Source organism: Panthera onca, chromosome D3, assembly GCF_046562875.1.
Source record: "Panthera onca isolate mPanOnc1 chromosome D3, mPanOnc1 haplotype 2, whole genome shotgun sequence".
In the NCBI taxonomy this organism is placed as follows: domain Eukaryota; kingdom Metazoa; phylum Chordata; class Mammalia; order Carnivora; family Felidae; genus Panthera; species Panthera onca.
In genome coordinates this window covers 53,028,532-53,048,152 of record NC_138350.1, presented here as the reverse complement: position 1 = coordinate 53,048,152, position 19,621 = coordinate 53,028,532, and the positions used below count along the sequence as shown (strand labels likewise).

General features: G+C 43.3%; 1 protein-coding gene and 1 long non-coding RNA gene across 5 annotated transcripts in view; one reads left to right on the top strand and one right to left on the bottom strand.

The window, feature by feature from the left end:
• Window positions 1-11,489, top strand: part of GAREM1 (GRB2 associated regulator of MAPK1 subtype 1) — a 201,783-nt gene extending 190,294 nt beyond the window's left edge. For 2 of the 3 annotated variants that reach the window (XM_078435355.2, XM_078435357.2), the window contains 2 exons: window positions 6,959-7,125; window positions 8,577-11,489. In XM_078435355.2, coding sequence (XP_078291481.1) covers window positions 6,959-7,125; window positions 8,577-9,474 — 1,065 coding nt within the window. In that variant the 3' untranslated portion in view covers window positions 9,475-11,489. The remainder of the gene's footprint in view (window positions 1-6,958; window positions 7,126-8,576) is intronic. The other variant, XM_078435356.2, reaches the window with a different exon arrangement.
• LOC144613830 (uncharacterized) lies at window positions 7,115-19,228 on the bottom strand. 2 transcript variants are annotated; one of them, XR_013551249.2, is made up of 3 exons: window positions 18,882-19,228; window positions 15,556-15,813; window positions 7,115-7,215 (listed from the first exon to the last, which is right to left on the bottom strand). It is a non-coding gene; the product is annotated as an uncharacterized LOC144613830 (long non-coding RNA). The 2 variants fall into 2 exon arrangements; XR_013551248.2 differs by lacking the exon at window positions 7,115-7,215 and adding an exon at window positions 13,906-14,021.
• Window positions 19,229-19,621: the final 393 nt, after the last annotated feature.

The window sequence follows — 19,621 nt, the reverse complement described above, 5'->3', positions numbered from 1 at the left end:
TTGACCAACTTCACTTAGAAACACAAAGCTTTCCGAAGCATTCGTTCTACTGAGTGTGCTCTATCTTCGCTTTAGCTGTTTTACACTAAGTTACCATTCATTTCTTTTCTAGCTTTACAGTGGCCAGTGGTGGAATGGCCAAGGCAGAAAGCAATGAAAAAAATGCGTGTTCTCCACATCTTCTTAAATAGGTGCCAGGAGTCCGTGAGCACTCAGCCGCCAGGTTACGTTATGTGCTTGTACATACTGGGCATCTTTTTTAAAGTTTCTTCCAATTCAGGGGGAAGAAAAAGCCATGCCGTCTTCAATACACCATCCCTTTCTAATAGCTGCCTCCCTCATTCATTTCTAGTCAGTATTCTTAAAAAGAATGGTCTGCCCTCCCAGGTCCACCCTCATTTCCCGTTCTAGCTTTGACTCACTGGAATCTGGCTTCCAAGGCTTTTTTTTTTTTTCAGGCTTCCTTTGCTAAGATCCCCAGTGACCTGCTTTCGCATATCTTCCAGACCTTCCCTGACTTCCCAACACCCTACTATCTTCACACTGACACTCTCTTGCTATCTCCCCTCCTTTCACTTCTTGGACACTGTTCGGGTAGAGCTCTGTTCTGTGAGTGGTCAGAGGTAGTCACTTGTGTCTCTCCTTCTTTGTCTCATCTTCTGCCCATTCCTTAGGGGTTCAGCCTTCTTCACGTCTCACTGAGATCCCAATGCCACCATCACTCAGATTCCATCTGTTAGAACATCAAACTCAAACTCCGTATTTTCATAACTGGGTCCCTTCTTTCTCCCAAACTCTGTTCTTCCTTCTAAGTTTCTGTCTGATAAATGTCACCAGTACTTGTCTAGTCGGGGAAGCCCCCAGACCAGAGCATCACTGTGGTGGTTTTTTCATGCCTCTGTACCTTTTGTGCACTTGTAATTCCTTCTTCCTGAAGACTTTCTCGGGATAATTGCCTATGAATTTGTTCTCCTGTCACCTTGAATAAACCAATGGTGCGCTTGCTGACCTTTGCTCTTACTTCTGTTATAACAGGGCCAATTTGTATCTTGATTATGTGTTTGTCTCCCTTCTTCCCAACTAATTCCATGACCTACTCATTTTTGTATACCCACTAGCTCAATGAGCATGTGATAGGCACTCAACATACATTGGAACAAGTCAATAGCAAAATGGAATTACTGTAGTGTGTAGGAGAAGGGAAAGTGATGGCCACTTTTAGGGACAGTGGCTCTGCTCTCAGCTCTTAGCCCCCAGACACCTTTTACAGCTTACTTCAAACCCTGACTGTTAAATTATGTCAGTGTGTTAGATGGCAGTCACATGAATATTCCTTGTAGACTAAAGAAAAGTGACTAGAGAATGTTCTAGAAAGAGCAGAGCTCACCATTTCCACCTTTTAATAAATTACATAAAATTTCGGTATTTAGCCGTGGGTTAGCAGTGTGCTGCATGAATACTAAGGAGAGTTGTCCTAATCCTGAGTAGTGGTATCTGACATTTGATAAGAATTTAATCGCTGAACATTTTAGGAAAGGAAGCCCCTCCTGTGAAGGAGCAAAGATGAGAGAATGGTAGGAGGTATAACTGCTGGAGGGAAAAGCTTTAGATCAGAGAAGTCACGAAACGAGGCTCGGAGGACAGAGGGGAGTCTGCTCTCCCTGCTGCCACCCGAACCCATATTGTGTTCGTCAACACTTCCATATCCAGTAGGCGAGCTTCTCTGCACACACCCAAACTACCCATAGCCACGGTCATACATAATCTGTGATAGAACACCTGCCCCCTCACTTAGGACCAGTGTTGGAGGTTTATTCCTGATAATCCAGGTAACCGCATCCTCCCTGTGCTGGGGCCAGTTGAAGTTCAGTCCTAAATGCTGCGTTGGAGAGGAAGAGGAGGAGTCTGGTCCACCAAGCATGGTGTATTCTGTTATATGCTCACCGAGAGTAATAACTATTCTGGGGGGCTGGCATTTCCCAACTTAGAAATACCACCATTGTCATTTTCACGCTCTTACTACGTCAAGCATATTGGTGGAGTCAACGGTGGTCTTATGTGCCAGGTCTGCTGGTGCCTTTTTTTTCTCTAGATCACCACTTCTATGAGGACACCAAAAAATTAACATACAGCCCCGACTTACCAATAACAATCTCCAGGGCTGCCTGGGTGGCTCAGTCAGTTAAGCATCCGGCTTCGGCTCAGGTCATGATCTCACAGTTTTTGAGTTCAGGCCCCTCGTCGGGCTCTCTGCTGTCAGCACAGACCGCACTTCGGATCCTCTGTCCCCCTCTCTCTGACACCCGTCTCTAAAATAAACGTTAAAATTATTTTTTAAAATAACAATCTCCACATAAGAATATAAAAAGCATTCTCATAGTATATATTTTAAAATAAAAGTACCTTTTTCTTGTATTTTTGGTGACCTCTATTAACCTTTACCTCTATTAAATTCTGTGGGACATATTTGCACTACAGGTGACAATATATATATTTTTTAACTCTGTCATCCACAGGGCACTATTAACAGAGATGATGGTCCTTACCATTTGCACGTTCAGGCTAATTGAATATACCTGGAAAGTAAGTAAATATAAACAGCGTGAGCTGAGTTCAGGAGCAGCAACAAGTCCTGGTGGCCACATGCAGGGGTCCTAAACCGAGCCTGCAGTGGTCGGCACTGAGCCTTAGGAAATGGCATTTTGGAAGAGACAGGCAGTAAGAACCAAAGCAGAGGAAGGAGCAGACAAGCATAAGGTGTGTTGAGGAGACACTGAATCTGCCACTTTGACTGGACCTGTGTGTTTGTACAGAGCAGTGGTGGGAGAAGTAACTGGAAAGATGAAATGAGATGGAATCATTTCTTCTGGCTACAAGCAATAGCGAGAAGGAGTGCAGAGAGCTTCAGTGGGAAGCAGGGGAGGCTGGACTTTATCCAGCAATCAGAGGGTGCCTCTGGAGATGGCAAGAAACGTGATGAAAGCCACATGCTGAGACTTTTAGAGGGAATCTGCTAAAAATGTGGCACTTAGAAGTGAAATTGAATATGAGGGAAAACTGCAAATAGGGTGAGTGGCCATCGAGTCTTGTAAATTGCCCTTCATTGTCAGATAAAATTCATAAAATTCATTTCAAATATAACTACACTTCTCTTGGATATGTATGTTGAATCCAATCAAGAAGCAAAGAAAAGGAGAACGATTCCTGTTATAAGGGTGTAGGAGGTAGGAGGTAAGAGGGCACAATAAACCCTCATTATTTATACCTTCTGGATCCCAAAATGTATGTATTTCACCAAAGCATATAGTTTTTCCCATAAACTGCATGTGACTTCATTTGAGCGTCTACAGCAGCGCATTGAAAGTAACAAGTTGAGGGGCGCCTGGCTCGCTCAGTCAGTAGAACATGCAGCTCTTGGTCTCGGAGTTGTGAGTTCAAGCCCATGTTAGGTGTAGAGATTACTTTAAAAAATAAAATCTTTGGGGCGCCTGGGTGGCTCAGTCAGTTGAGCATCCGACTTCGGCTCAGGTCATGACCTCGCGGTCCTTGAGTTCGAGCCCCGCGTCGGGCACTGTGCTGACCGCTCAGAGCCTGGAGCTTGCTTCGGATTCTGGATCTCCCTCTCTCTCTGCCCCTCCCCCACTCATGCTCTGTCTCTCTCTCTCTGTCAAAAATAAATAAACATTAAAATTTTTTTAATAACAATAAATAAAATCTTTAGAAAAAAAAAGAAAAGAAAGTAACAAATTGAAAGTAAGAGGTAGAGAGCAGGCAGTCAGCTATGCTCAGCCCCAGGTGGTCCTAATGCTTGGGGGAGCACAACCCATTCTTTTTTGCCTCTACAAAATTATACATTAAGTTCTTGTCATGGACCAGGTCCTTTTAAGATCTTTTTTTTTTTTGGTTTTTGTTTTCAACTACCTTTTCTCCAAGATGGGTTTCCTGTCAGCCTAGTTCTTTCACATTGAACTCATGATTACATCCAAACAGCCCTCCCGTGACAATGGAGGAAGACCTTCCTCTGGACTTCCCTTCACTGACTACACCCCATACCCTAAGAACAAGAACCACACACAGACTCACATGTACGCACTTAACTCATGTGGCCACCTCTAACCCTTTCTGTATCTCAGATGCAGTTTGGAGTTTAGCTATAAACACTCCAGTTAGCCATAGCTCACCGCCCCCTCTGGGCCCCATGACCTACCAATGCTTTTCTTGACTACTTCCTGCCCACTCCTGTCCTGCAGGAAGCCTACTGGAAAGCTGTTCGGTACTGCCCAGCTACAGAAGTAGGGGGCAGAACCAGCTCTAAGTGACCTCGAGTTCCTGGGGTTAGTTATAAGAACAGGAAGAGGGGACTTCCAGTAAGTCAAATTCAAGTACAAGTGGCTGAGTTTCTGTGTTCTGAGACCTACGTCAGTCAGTTATGTTAAGTCATTGACATCTCAGCATATCATAATTGACATCTAGGTAAGTGAGCCCTAATGAAACGTCACATTTAATGACTACTTCCAGAACTTAGAAATTTCTAAATCAAACTCAGCATTAACCGTGTTTGCCCTGTGCTCTTCTCTACCTCAGTGTTGAAAGGGGACTGTTTATTTTAAACATTAAAACGTTAGGAGTTCCTCCGTGACTCAGTCGGTTAAGTGTCAGACTTCGGCTCAGATCATGATCTCAGCGTTGCTGAGTTCGAGCCCCGCATCGGGCTCTGTGCTGACAGCTGAGCCTGGAGCCTGCTTCAGATTCTGTCTCCCTCTCTCTCTGCCCTTCTGCTCACACTCTGTGTGTCTCTCTCTCTCAAAAATAAACATTAAAATTTTTTTTAAACTTACAAACTTAACCCACAGGCTCCCCATCTTCTTATATTTTCCATGATTCCTGTTACCATAAGTATAAACAGAATCAGGCACGTGTATAATAAAGTAACTCTCATTCATCCTAAATTCTATAGACATTCCCTAAGAAAGAAAAGAAGCATAGTTGGCTAAGGTACAAATCACTCACAGGAGGGAAGCTGATGCAATATCTTGATTACTTATTTTGCAACCAGTATATACTCCTGAAAGCCAGCCAGTGGGGTGACTCCCCCAGAGCTTTTCAGTGTCCTAATTGGTTCTCGGCTCAGGAAAAGACAGCCCTCTAAGTGGTGCACGAGTCCTCCTGGGCTGGCTGAACGATCCTCTCTCTCCCTCATCCAAACCCATGTCCTCCCAGATTTTCCTTCTGTAGTCATCCACCACCTGCTTTTTAAAAGCTCAAAAGGGGAAAGCCTACAGCTAGTGGAGAAGAAAATCTGCTGCTCTGAATATTTTCGTTTAGCCTAAAGAACATTTCCAAATGAAAGACTTCACCAGGGGGTCCGGGTAACCAAGGCTGTGGGTCTTCTGGGTGGGCCCAATGGTCCTCAGCCCTAGGGAAAAATGCAGTGGATAATAAGACTTCTTAAATTGCTTCCACTAATTTTAGAATTGAGGTTTGCCTGGTCACCTGTGGTCACATGATTTTTCCTAACATCTGTTTTTTTCTGGCAGGTGAATTGGGTCTGGGAAGCCAGTTAGGGGCCCAGCGCACAGTGTAGGCGGTAGGGATGCAGTGTAACGTAAGCCCATTTTATTTGGTCTTAAGCAAACCCAATACCAAAGCTAATGGAAGCGTGCTGTTTCATTGTCTTTATTAGCCCAGAGCTGCTGGGACAGAAAGAAATTGAAGGCAAAGGTGAAAAAAAAAATGGGAGGAACAAGGCCTAAAAGCAAGCAAGGACATTTTTGACGAAGTCAGAATTGGCTCCATTTCTACCTGTGTAGCTTAGGGTTGACTAGCAGAACCGGGTATAAACTGCCCCCTGCTGCCTGACACAGAGAAGTGCGTTAAAAGTCCACTTCCTTAAAAAGAAACCTATTTCTTGAATGCCTCTGTGAATGGAGAAGAAACGGGGGTGATGGCAGGCAGACTTACACAAGCCGTGGGAATCCCAGGTCCCCTAATCCTCTCCACAGTGAACATGAAGTTAGGGGCGGCTCTTCCAAAGAGTGCCATGTTTTGGATTTGGAAGTCTGCCTCGTTACTCCATCTGCAGCCCTGTCCCGTTAAGTGTGGTGACCGTGTCCCCGGAGCTTGTGAGAAGTGCAGCTCTCAGGCCCCACCCTCGGTCTGCTGAATCAGAGTCTGCATGCCGACAGGATCCCCGGGTGATTCACGTGCACACTTCCGAGTGAGAAGCCCTGGGCATAACTTCAGAAGCAGCTTCAACACTGGAGAAGAGCCACCAGTCCCGAAGGTTGGGTCGAATTGAATTCAGTGGAAACAGGGAATAAACACAACTCAGTGGAGGAGTTTGATCCTTTGTTAAGATCAGGGTTGCCTTATATGCTTCTTTCCTTTTTTTTTTTTTTTAAGTTTATTTATTTTGAGAGAGATGAGAGCAAGTGGAGGAGGGACAGAGAGAGAGGGAAACAGAGGATCTGAAGCAGACTCCAGGCTGTGTGCTGACAGCAGAGAGCCCGATGCGGGGCTCAAACTCGTGAACCGCAAGATCATGACCTGAGCGGAGGCTGGACGCTTAACCGACTGAGACACCCAGGCCCCCCATGTCCTTATTTTCTCAATGCTTCTGTTGTATACATCTCACATGTCACCGTCTCTTGCACTCGCTGTAGTTCACATTACTTGCTGAATCTCAGCAGCACCAGGCAGTTGTCAAGCAGTCTCTTTTGAAAATTAGTCTGTCCCAGCGAGTATGCGACAGGCGTGGATTTTATCTCCGGCAGCGTCTGTGTTTATCATCCTCCTTGTTTGCTGCAGTCTTCTCTCTCCCTCCCTTACGCCCCTGCTGTTTTTGTTTAAGAGTAGCCACGTGACCCTGCAGAATCACAAACCCACCCCCCCCACCCCGCCCCCCAACCGGTGGCATTGTCAGTCTGTTGCTAACCCAGAGTGTTCTTTTCTGCGCCAGGTCAGGGAAGAGTGCCGGCTCCTGAACGCCCCTCCTGTTCCACCCCGAAGCGCAAAGCCTTTGTCCACAAGCCCCTCCGTCCCTCCTCGTGCAGCCAAGCCAGCGCGGCAGCAGACTCGCTCTCCCAGCCCCACCTTGTCCTACTATTCTTCAGGGCTGCACGACATGTAAGTCTCCATGCCAGGGCTCACCTCCGCATGCGTCTTATTGTCAGCCAGCTCACCGGGTCCTGAGAACGGTTTCCAGGTAGCCGTAACCTAGGCAGGAGGTGGGAGAGGAAATGTTCCTTAAAAACCAAAGAATTTCACTGGAAGAGCATGATGGGGCCCCTGTTGGTTTCAAGTTAGGATGGAAGGAGGAGCCAGGGTCCTAGGAAGAAAAGAAACCGCAGCCTACGTGAGAAATGGAGCATAAAGGCCAACTGGATTCTCTTAGACGCAAGCTGTGGAGGACTGCCAGTTCTCACAAACCGGCATCTCGTTCTTTCTGCTCCGACTTCTGCACAAGGAGACAGACAGCACCTTCTACCGGGACCTAGACTTGAAAGGGTCCTATTGGCTCTCTACTCTGCCTTTCCCTTCTTGGCCATCACGGTCTGGTAGCCATTGACTTCTATCTGGACCCTCCTGGTGCTGGGAGCTCCTTCTTCTGCAGGACAACTCATTCCATTGTTGGCAAATGCCAATAATTTTTTCCATAATCTTTCATTATATCCAGTTGACATCTGTCTCCACGTAACTTTCAACTGTTTCTTATGTCTAGAAACACAAAAATAGATCCTCCCTGCTTCTCTTTGTCAGCCTGTGAATAATTTGAAGTCAGATGTAAGTCTTCTCTTCTCCAAAAGGGGCTGCCTCGGTTCCGCCAGCTATTTCCCCTGACATCGCTGCCTGGTCCCTCGTCAGCCTGGTCACCCACCTCTGAACACACTCTGGCTTCACTGACACTTAAAATAGGGCCCCAGAGCTGAACGCACGACTCCGCATAATGGTCTTCACAGTTAAAAATAGCTCTCTTTTGCAGGTATTTGTAATTCTCTGGACATTTAAATCCTTACGCTAGTTTTAGTCAGTTATATAGAAACCAAGGCAAGCATTGCGTTTGAAGCATTTCTTCTTACCTCAGACTTTTGGATGGGAATAGAGACATAGGTGGTAGTGAGGTAGTGTTGTCCCATGGCACAAGGATGACAGGCATGAGGCTCCCATTTTCTGCCCTCATTCCACCCTTCCCCACTACAGACATTAGTAATGAGTGACACTGCCTGTTGGTGATAAGCCTAAACCTGGCCAAAGAATGTGTCTCCTCATAAAGATCCAGGCACCCCCTAACAATGATTTTCTTGTTAGTTTAAAAAGCATATGTATTTTTTCCATCTCCACTAGAGCACGTTAAATCATTATAATTCACATGCGTAATTACCAGTGCATCTTAGTAACATAAAGATTTTTTTTAACCCAGTGAAGTTAGCAGGTACTTCATCGAATTCATGATAAGAAATCCTAGATTTTTCTTCCTACCTCTGTTTTTCTACTCAGAAGTGACATCTGTGGGATAAAGATGGGCTTGGTAGTTGGCTTTTATGTTACTCACCGCCCTTTCTGTGTTTGCTTTTAAGCAGCGTTCCTAAAAGTGACACCGGTCCTTCTGAGAGTGCTCCCGTGTCCTGCTATCCCTGTAACCGAGCGAAAGCCGATTCCGTGGACCCCAAGTCCCCGACGGGCAGTCCTTCTGCTGAAACCCTCTCCTCCAGGCTCTCGTGGCCCAACCACTATTCGGGAGCGTCGGAGAGCCAGAGCAGGGGGGACTTCCTGCCGGGGCCAAGCAGGAGTTACAGTTACCCCAGACAGAAGACGCCAGGCACACCAAAGAGAAACTGCCCAGCACCCTTTGATTTTGACGGCCATGAGCTCTCGGCCAGCCCCCCCGGCTCGGTCACTTCAGAATTCAGTGGCGGCGTCTCTGCCTGTCCCAAGTCAGCCAGCTACTCTGTGGAGAGCACAGATGCGAAAACGCTGGCCGCGGACACAAGCAAGCAGAGTATCTCCTGCCCTGCCTTACCCCCCAGGGCCCCAAAACCGGTGGAAGAGAAAGCCGCCTCGGACACTTCTCCTTTGCCTCTGAAAATTGATGGTGCTGAGGAAGACCCCAAGTCCGGGTCACCGGACCTCTCCGAGGACCAGTACTTTGTTAAAAAGGGCATGCAGGACATCTTCTCCGTCTCCTACCCTTTCTCCTCTCCGCTTCACCTCCAGCTGGCCCCCAGGTCCTGTGGCGATGGCTCCCCGTGGCAGCCACCCGCTGACCTGTCGGGACTCTCTATAGAGGAAGTGTCCAAATCGTTACGGTTTATCGGTTTGTCTGAAGATGTCATATCGTTCTTTGTTAGCGAAAAGATCGACGGGAATTTGCTCGTTCAGCTAACGGAAGAAATCCTCTCGGAGGATTTCAAATTGAGCAAACTGCAGGTGAAGAAAATAATGCAATTCATTAATGGCTGGAGGCCCAAAATATAGCCAAACAACCCCAGCTAGCGTTGGACGAAACTGATGTACGTGTGTGCCAGAGGGGGTGCGCTGGGACACAATTCCATGTTTTTTGCACTAAAAACCTTCTCTGTAAATAGGGATAAGAGACACTCCTACTATGCAGATTACGTTTTTGAATGGTGAACAGGCTATTTTGTACATCAATAAAAATGCTGTACAGAACACTTAGAGGTGTGCCTTGTACATCACTCAACACTCAACAGCTGCTAAAAGACAAAAGGCATGTTCAGAGAGAGAATTCTTACCCAAGTAGGTTTATGCGAGAAGGTATGGTATTTATTACAAAATAGCCAAAGCTGAAAAAAACATAAGAATCAAAAAACAAAAACAAAAACAACACTTTTGAACAACAGTTCTCTCCTTTGGGAAAATCGACTTTAGACAATTAACTATCCTGTGTTCTGTCGTTTGGATTGCTCAGTGCTAATTGTTTTACTCTTGTGCCTGAAAATGTTAGTGATATGAAATGACACTTTACTGTTTGTTATACGCTCGGTGGGGATCTTTTCATCAAAAGGCATTTTCCAAAAGTCATGTGTTGATAGAAGGTGTATGATGTCCTTAGAAATAATACAAATTATGACCACAGTAATTTATCTGTAACTGCTGCTAATTTTCTTGAGCAGTGGAAGAAAAGAGCAGAACGTATACATATATGTGTATAGATGTATACACAATACAAACATGTTTTAAACATCATTATTGGTCTGATGTTTTAGATAACACCTGTTCACTTTCAAATATCGATTGAGGTTTGGGGCCATTAATTAGGTTGCCTCTTAGGAAGAGTGGGCAGAATGATTCCAAAGATTCTCAGAACCCTTTCCTTTGACGCTCAGTCTTACTGGTCTTCATCACTGAAAGCTTAGAGGAAATCAGTAGAGTGTCTGTATTGAAGAATTAAATTTGATTGTAAGCCCATGTGGGGTAGTTTGCATACAATACTCGCATGCTGGTGTCTGGGAAAACGACTGTCTTGTCAAAGGATTATTTGTCTCCTGTTTGAGGGTCTTATATTCCTGGTGTCCGACAGAGAGAGGTCTGAAAAGCATTTCTCAGAGCGTGTTAGGTGTTCTCAACGTGCTTTGTGCTTCACCAGAGCTCAGAAATCAGACATACGATCTTCTGTTATTGTGCGTGCTAGATATGTTGAGTAATTTTTTAAAGTATCAGTAAGTACTTGTTTAGTTCGTAAGCCTCTTCTTTCCTCTCTTCCAAAGAAAATGTATTATTACCATACTTTTATTATTGAGAATTCCAGGACATGATTCTGACAGGTTTTGCCAAATGTGATTAGATATTCCAAACTCTAATGTCCTCGTCATCATTCTTGACTTTTTGAAGGAATGTATATCTTAGGAAAGCTAGAGTTCTCCGAGCAAGCCGTCAGCCATAGCCCTGTCTCCCCCCACATCTGATTCTGGATGTGCAGACATCTGTGACTGAGGTCAGCCAACCAGGTGCCAACATGACTTCAGGGTTGGCTTCTTGTTATCTATTCATCCCACTGACCAAAATAAGTAAACAAATGTAAAGACAAGACCCACAATAAGGCAACATGCAAGATGGCTTTATTTCTTGACGTTAAAGATGCTTAATCCATCTCGTGGTATAGAATTGAGGTGAATTGTTGATGCGTCTTCTCATTTGCCATCATAAATCTTTTTTTTTTTTTAAAGGGGCATTTTTCCCCCTTAACATTTCTCCCAAAATGTAAATACTCTGGGTAGAATGACCCCATAAGGAGAGTATCTTGTAAAATTCGTCATAGTGGAGCGCCCCTCCAGGAATAACTGAAATATTTATTACAAAGGAGTTTCTGGTACCGCACTCACATGACAAGAGACCCTCAGTGACTTTGCCGGTTAGAAAACATCCTTCTGTATAAGCCACCACTTCCGTAGCAACATTAACCTCTCAGAAACTTCCTTGAAAATAAAAACAGACAGGATGCAGTTGAAAAGCTGCATTTTTTTTTTTTTTAACAAATCCTCACGGAATCTGCTTTTAAACGCCTGACCCCTGGACACAATTCTCAAATTCAGGCAGGAGGAACCGACTGGCTTTGGGTTTACTATGAAGGTTGCCCCACATACACAAATGACCCCTTTTATGTTTCTTTTTTTGTTTTTTCTTTTGCAAGAACTTGACACAAATAGTTTCTGCGTTCTGTCTTGGCATATTTATATCGAGCTTATATTGGTGGCAATGTAGAGACTGCTTGGAGACAGGCACTGTGGCCCTTGGGTCATGTATTCAGATTTGTTGAACACCTCTTATTGCCAGGAACCATGCTGTGTGACTCGACAATACTGAAAAAAAAAAGACGTGGCTTGTGCCCTCTTGGAGCTCCTAATGTTTATATTTAAAATCACAGTTGCTGAGACTGCATATGTGTGACGAAAAGAGACATGAAATCTTCTGGGCAGTTGGATGTATGGAGAGTTAAATGTGTTATGTCTTGAAAGAATCCACAGATGGAAGAAATGGCAGTCTCCATTAAAGGGATAAAAAATAAACACCATGAGACCATTAAAACTTGGAATATGTTGGAGGCAGAAAGTATCTCGGACTACCATTGGCTAGTGTTCTCTTTTACTGATTGGGAACATTTTTAACTGTAATATCTTCTGGCCTCTCTAAAGGCACAAATAAAGGTAGCCGCCATTACTGAGCTGAACCCTTGTCTGTAGAGGACCTCGGCACCCTGACTAGATGAGGCATGCATTGCTAGAATCATGGCCAGAAAGGCAGTGTGGGAATAGGGTGGAACCGGCCTTTCCCTTCTGAGAGCTGCAGTTTTGCAGTGAAAACACGATGCATAGAGATCCCCAGATGCAGAATCTTCTCTAACCAACCAAGTCAAGATTGAGTACATCTTCTAGCAGGTTCCCTGCCGTCAGGGCAGTAACCATGGGGCTTAGGGGAAAGTGCCTGTCTAAACAGGACCCTGTTTGGGGTTTACATGCATGGCCCCCATCAAAACAGAAAATCAGCAATAAGCCAAATCAAGCAGCTAAAATGTAAAAATATGGACCTAACTCATGCTGGAAGGGAGAACTCACACCCTCCCAGACCGATTCTTTCTCAGAATCTTGTAAACGCCAGCACATTCTCTCTCTTTTAAGTTGAGCTGCTCAACTTTATGAACTGTGAAATTTACATTTATACTCTTTCAACCCACATATACCATTCAAGTTTATGAAGTTGCAGCAAGCCGCCCATTCGACTGAATTGCAGTGTTTATTCTTGTCTCATGGAGAAATAAAACGATCTTACGGGAAACTGTTATGACAATCCATTCCAACTGTTTTCAGACACACACATAAACACCCTCTGCTCACATTCCAGAACCACCTGCACATCATCCCTACAACTCCTTGAGAAGTTCAGGGGGTGGCTGTGGATGGATAGAGGGTCCATTTTCCAAACACTGTGTAACAAGTCGCTACGCGTCATGCCTAAAGAGTATGAAGTTAACATTTTGAATCACAAACTGGAAAACAAAACAGTTCTCCAAAGTACCTCGTGAACCATTCAAAGGAAATTTCTGCGTCATCCACCAGAAAAGCTAAATCTGCTGTTGGATACGTCAATTCCCACTCTTTTTCTAGTAATACAAAGGCAACTGGCTGCTAGGGCAGGAAGTGTAGAACACCCAAAGTGCAAATGACGAGAAGGAGGATTTTTGCCCTAGGGGGCTGTAAAACTGTGTGTGGAATTCTCACAGCCGCTTCTTGTCCCATTGCCGTTTAGTCTTTGAAACTGGGTGTTTTAAAATTGATCTCATGGTGGAAACCAGAAACAAGGGGTAAATGTGATTTCAGTTAAACCTATGTACAAATATCTTCTGTAATTTTGCTGCTCTAATTTTTAGGCTATGAATTTTGTAATGAGCTGATCAGATTACAAATTTCCTTTGTTTACAATCTCATATAGTAGGGGCTCAGATCATTTCTTAGCTATCAATCTCTTCTCCCATTTTCATACGAAGTTCCATTTAAAACATTGTTGAAACTAAGCCTAAAAATTAAATTCAATTAACTAAAAATGGGGGAGTTTTCCTTGATTTAAATGGAAATGGTATTTTCTTTTCAAAGAATTTTGTAACCGCCTTTATAGTTTCTTTGCTTGGAAAACCGAGGGTGTTAAATACCAGTTAACAGTTGTATAACTTTCCAGAGCATCATCTAATGGGCCCAATGTGTACCTCAAGATAAACATGGTATGTTATGTCTAAAAAAATTCATGGTTGATTTAAATGGTTCTGAAATGTCTATAAATAAAGAAAATTTAAAAGTTGCTCTTCTTGCAGTCCCTCAGTGAGTCGGACGTAGTGCATAGTTTTCTAGAACTCTGTTCCCCATACTCATGAAGAAGATGAGAACGCGCGTCTGAAGGGATTCTTAATGCTGCAAGCCCATTCCGTACTAAGAGGCGGAAAGCAATGGCTATTGTACAAAGAAGAAGCTGGGAACCAGGTCACCTGATGGCATTCAAAGAAAATCCAGTACCTGTGTGGTCAGAAGTTAGAACAAAAGACAATTCATTTATATAATGAACTGGTGAGGTTTACAAGAACAAAAAAAAAACAAAACAAAAAACACTTCGTGTTTGGGGAAAAGAAACAACACAGATTCCTCTCTACACAGTTTAATTTATATAATTACAATCAGCATTAAGAGCAGAAATGGGTGTACAAGAGAAAGTCATGAGCATTCAGCTCACTGTGGCACCCACCAGTGAGTTTTACAGAGAAGTTGGCAAGTGGCAAATGGAGGTTGCTTAAGAGAGCTTCTGTTTTACTCAAAATAGCATGCAGTAGCTTCAGACCACTTTACTGTGAGATTCTGGGGGAGAATCAAAGGGCTGGCAGGACAATGGGAACCCACATCCTCCGCCCTGACTAGACCTCCCCAGCTTCACAATCACGGAAACGTCTTCCTGTCTTCCTTCACCAGACAAAGCATTGTCAAACCATCTTCTACTTAAGCCTTCAACCCTTCTATCCTGTTTCACAGGGATAGAACTTGTAACTAAACCCACAGGTGGCCACTTCCCTGGATTTCCAGGATATGCTCTGGAAGAACTTACAGAATTGAACCTGCACGATGGGTTGGCTAAAGCATCCAAGTATCTAGCTCAAGGTCCTAAGAGTGCTTAATCAGATACACGCTAGGACATTGACTTTTCCAAACTGAAAATTGCAAAGTAAATTTGAGTTTAGATATAAGTTGGGTTAAAGTCAAATATCCTGAGGTTAGAAAAAGCCAAATCACTGAAAAGAATGATTAAGCACTGGATAAATTCTTGTTTCACTGAAATGAGTTTTTCCTTAAGAATCACCCTCCAGCTCCTTACTTAGCTAACTCATACACTTACTTCTGGATTTATCCAGAGATCAGGACCTGCGCTGAAGTTGGACATTTAACCAACTGAGCCACCCAGGTGCCCCATAATAATATTTAATTTTTTCCTAGGGGGCACCTGGCTGACTCAGTCAGTAGAGCCTACAACTCTTATTTATTTATTTTTTTAATGTTTTTATTTTTGAGAGAGACAGAGCATGAGTGGGGGAGGGGCAGAGAGAGAGGGAGACACAGAATCCGAAGCAGGCTCCAGGCTCTGAGCTGTCAGCACAGAGCCTGATGCAGGGCTCGAACCCATGAACCATGAGACCTGACTGAGCTGAATTCGGATGCTCAATCGACTGAGCCACATAGGTGCCCCAAGAGCATACAACTCTTGATCTCAGAGTCATGAGTTGGAGCCCCATGTTGGGCATAGAGATTACTTTTAAAAAGTTAATTTTTTTCAGTGCATAGCGTTTCTTTTCCTGGTCCTCCAACTTCTTTGTCTTCTAAGATCTTCAACCGATGCTACCCAGTCAGTGCTAGATGGAAATCAAGAGAAATCTCTCCTGCTTATAAAATGGAGGCTCTGAGCATATCTCCTGCTCTTTGATCAAAAAGTATGACTCAGCAGAGATAGTGAGACAAATAGAAGATTTAAAAAATGTAAACAACAACTTACACATAGCACACATACCTTCTATGGTACTGTATCCAGCCAGGCCAGTCCCTCTGGGACACCAGAGTGGAGAAGCAACTGTAGTACTAAATATGACCGCAGGGTGTCGGGCTTTTCCAACCAGCTAATGGCTACACAAGGATTACTCCAGTCAACTGGGATGGAGTACAATGGTGAGGCAAGGATTAGTGCAGAGTAAAACATAAATCCAGTCATATTGGTGGCCTCCTCCCCTCATTCAATTTTCCACTTTCCTTATCCAAGCACATTGGAATCCTGAAGTCATGGAAGCAGAAAGAAGTGGCTCAAAAAAGATAAGGAATTTGAAAGTGGAGCACTGTGCTTTTTCCAAGCCATATGTAGAGAAGGAAAAATTCTTCCTCTACCCGTCAAATTCTTCCAGCTGGACTAAGAGTTAATTTAACAGATTAACAGAAGAAAGAACCAAAGTTTTCTTTTGTGTGCCCAGAGGCCCAGTAATGAAATTGAGACCTAAAGAAATGACCAAAGCAGGCAGTTTTTTATTTTATACTTTTTAGACAAAGAGACAACCTGTGAGGAATCAATTAACTTTGGGAACTTCAGTTAGAAAGAAATTCTGAACAGAATTTGGGCTGGGGCAGTAAATTAGTAAAAAGTTAACAAAGGTTTTTCAAACAGCCTTCTTGGGTCTAAATTTCTCATCTCTGATAATAAGGATGTGTCTTTATCTCCTGGGACAGGGAGGTGCATTTCACATGGGAGGTTTATTTCCTGCTTTCAGGGGGACAGAAGAGGGCCTGAGTATCCTTTTGCAGGGGCTATCTCTTAAGTAACTTTTATTTAAAATAATCAGGATGCTAAAGTGGCCTTTAGGGGTGGCTTGTCCTTGGATCCTACACATATATCCACTGGGGAAGAGGTAGAGGAATTTTCAAAATGCAAAACTGGCCTATCAGTTGGTTCTTGGTTCTGAGTCTCTGGAATTTTGAAAGTGAATGATGCTCTTGAGTTTAAAAAAAAAAAAAAAGCTGTACTTTTTTTTTTTTTTTTTCCATTGGTTGGTTGTAAGCAACAAAACCCTCAACCAGAAACAAAATCTCTCAAGTACCATTAATTACACTAAAGCTGACTTCCAAGTTAGGATTGAAAAAGTTCAACTCCTTCAGGCCTCCTTCGCTCTTTTTTTTTTTTTTTTAATATTTATGTTTGAAAGAGAGAGAGAGACAGAGACAGAGCATGAGGAGGGGAGGAGCAGAGAGAGAGGGAGACTCAGAATCCGAAGCAAGCTCCAGGCTCCGAGCTGTCAGCAGAGAGCCCCACACAGAGCTCAGACTCATCAATCGCGAGATCATGACCTGAGCTGACGTCAGACGCTTAACCAACTGAGCCACCCGGGTGGCCCTCCTTCACCTTAATAAAACCATGAACCTACCTATTTGATTCTGCAAGGAAGAACAAAGAGAATGTCAAACTTCCGCTCTTGCATAAATAACTTTATGTTTCATTCTCTGTGCTTTTTACTACTTTCAGCAGTGCCATTTTTGACAAGGTAAAGGAAGTCTCTCAATTCAACTTTTAAGGTGATGAATTTACAAATCTGGTAAATTACTAATAATTTAAGTTTCCAATCCAAAGGAAACAAAACACTAATTTGAAAAGATACATGCACCCCTATGTTTATTGCAGCATTATTCACAGAAGCCAAGTTATGGAAGCAACCCAAGTGTCCATTGAGAGATGAGTGGATAAAAAAAGAAATGGTACACACACACAGACACACACACACACACACACACACACACACACACTGGAATATTACTCCGGCATAAAAAGGAATGAGATCTTGCCATTTGCAACAACATGGATGGACCTTTAGGATATGCTAAGTGAAATAAGTCAGGAAGAGAAAGACAAGTACCATAGGATTTCACTTATATGTGGAATCTCGAAAAACAAAATGAACAAGCAACAAAAAAGTAGAAAGAGACCCACAAATAGAGAACAAATTGTGGGCTGTCAGAGGGGAGGGAGGTGGAAGGATGGGCAAAACGGGTGAAGGAGAGTGGGAGATACAGGCTTCCAGTTATGGAACAAATAAGTCACAGGGATGAGAACAGTATAGGAAATACAGTCTATAGCATTGCAGTCGCGTGGTAGCTACATTTGTGAGCACAGCATAACTTATCAAATCAGTAGGTTGTACACCTGAAACTAATGTAACATTGTATGTCAACTATACTTCAATAAAAAATAAAATAAAAATGAAAAAAATTTTAAAACAATTAAAATCATTTCAGTTTGAGTTTGAGTTGTCATCTTGAAACAGGATGATTGCCAAAGTTTTCATATAGCCAGACTTACCTGTTTGTACCACATTTCAGTGACTGGAGATTAAGGGTCATGGGAAAATGGCATAGTTCTGGGAATTGGAGCACAGGTCACAGAAACACCGTTCTTCACGTCGTAAAATGATCAGCTCTCCTGGTTTCATGTTTCTTTTTGTGTTACCGCTGTCCTATACACAAAAGCTCTCTCTTTTGGTGTCTCATCTGTGTGAAGACTATAGAATTGTACCAATTCTTCATATAGGATTATCTGGCCCCTTCTAAAGTTGAAAATGTCTAGCAATATAAATTATCATTTTCCCATTAAAGCAAAGGCAATCTGGAGAGATGATCTGACAAGATCTGTACTGATCTTGAGTCAGGATTACTCATGAACTCACGCAAAATCTGAGTCCTGGACAGGACTTTAAAGACCCTCAAACACTGTCATGATTTATTTGTATGTGTAGAGATCTCCAGGGTAGAAGTTCCCGTTTCTACATTGCACACTTCCTGGTTCTTCCTTTTCTGCCTCCCTTTGCAACTTAAGTTGTCCACCCAATTTTATAGTATGTAAGTTATATCACATTTTTTTCATTTTTTTAATGTTTATTAATTTTTGAGAGAGAGCACATAAAGGGGGGGAAGGGCAGAGAAAGAGGGAGACACAGAATCGGCTCTGCACTGAGAACGGAGAGCCCAGTGTGGGTCTTGAACTCAAGAGCTGTAAGATCATGACCTGAGCCATAGTCAGATACTTAACCAACTGAGCCACCCAGGCACCCTTATATCACAATTTTCTTTTAATTTTTAAAAATGTTTTATTTATTCTTGAGAGAGAGAGCATGAGCGAGAAAGGGGCAGAGTGAGAGAGGGACACAGAATCCGAAGCAGGATTCAGGCTCTAAGCTGTCAACACAGAGCCCCACGTGGGGCTCGAACTCACAGGTCATGAGATCGTGACCTGAGCCAAAGTCAGACGCTCAACCGACTGAGCCACCCAGGCACCCCCTATATCACAATTTTTTAAAATCTCACCTATTCCTCCATGGAGATTAGTTGTGAATCGGGCCATTTTCTATTATACTCTTTCTCAGACCTCAGACTGTTCATTTTCTTTCTTAGTTTTCCTGGGATGAGAATAGCACATGACTTGTCACCAAGGCTTCAGCACTGTTCTATGCTAGTTATCTGTACATTTTGAAGAAGTGAGATTTCTCTATATTAATCCTCCTGGATGATAAGAAGACATGGGAATTATTTGTGCTGGCAGAAAGAAAAAGACAACGTGTAGAGATCCCACTATTCTAGTAACGTAAATTACTGGGATCCATGAATTGGTTAATCATTGATAGTTTGTTATTTGGAATGTTGAGATAACTCATTTATCTTTCACAGATAACTAACTATAAAAGAACAGTTTGAAATATGGAATGGGAAAATGAAGTACATGTTCTTCTTATTCAGTTGACTATTACGTATATCTCACCAGAATTAATGCTCGATGAAAAAAAAAAAACAAAAAAACGCTATTATTTAACCCTTGCCTCTCTGAGAGACATGTTGTTTGTTTCTACTTTTTGCCTCACCATGTTGCCAGGATTGGCCATTTTTAGAGCACTCATCTTCCATCCATTGGCTTTTGTCTCCTGACTATCACCCTGGTCAGGGCTTGATTTTGGTGTAGGAAGATTATAAAGGGCAAGTGGGCGGTGGTTGCTGGAGATGAGGATTTGTTCAATTCCAGAAGCCACGTTCAATTCCAGAAGCCATGTTCA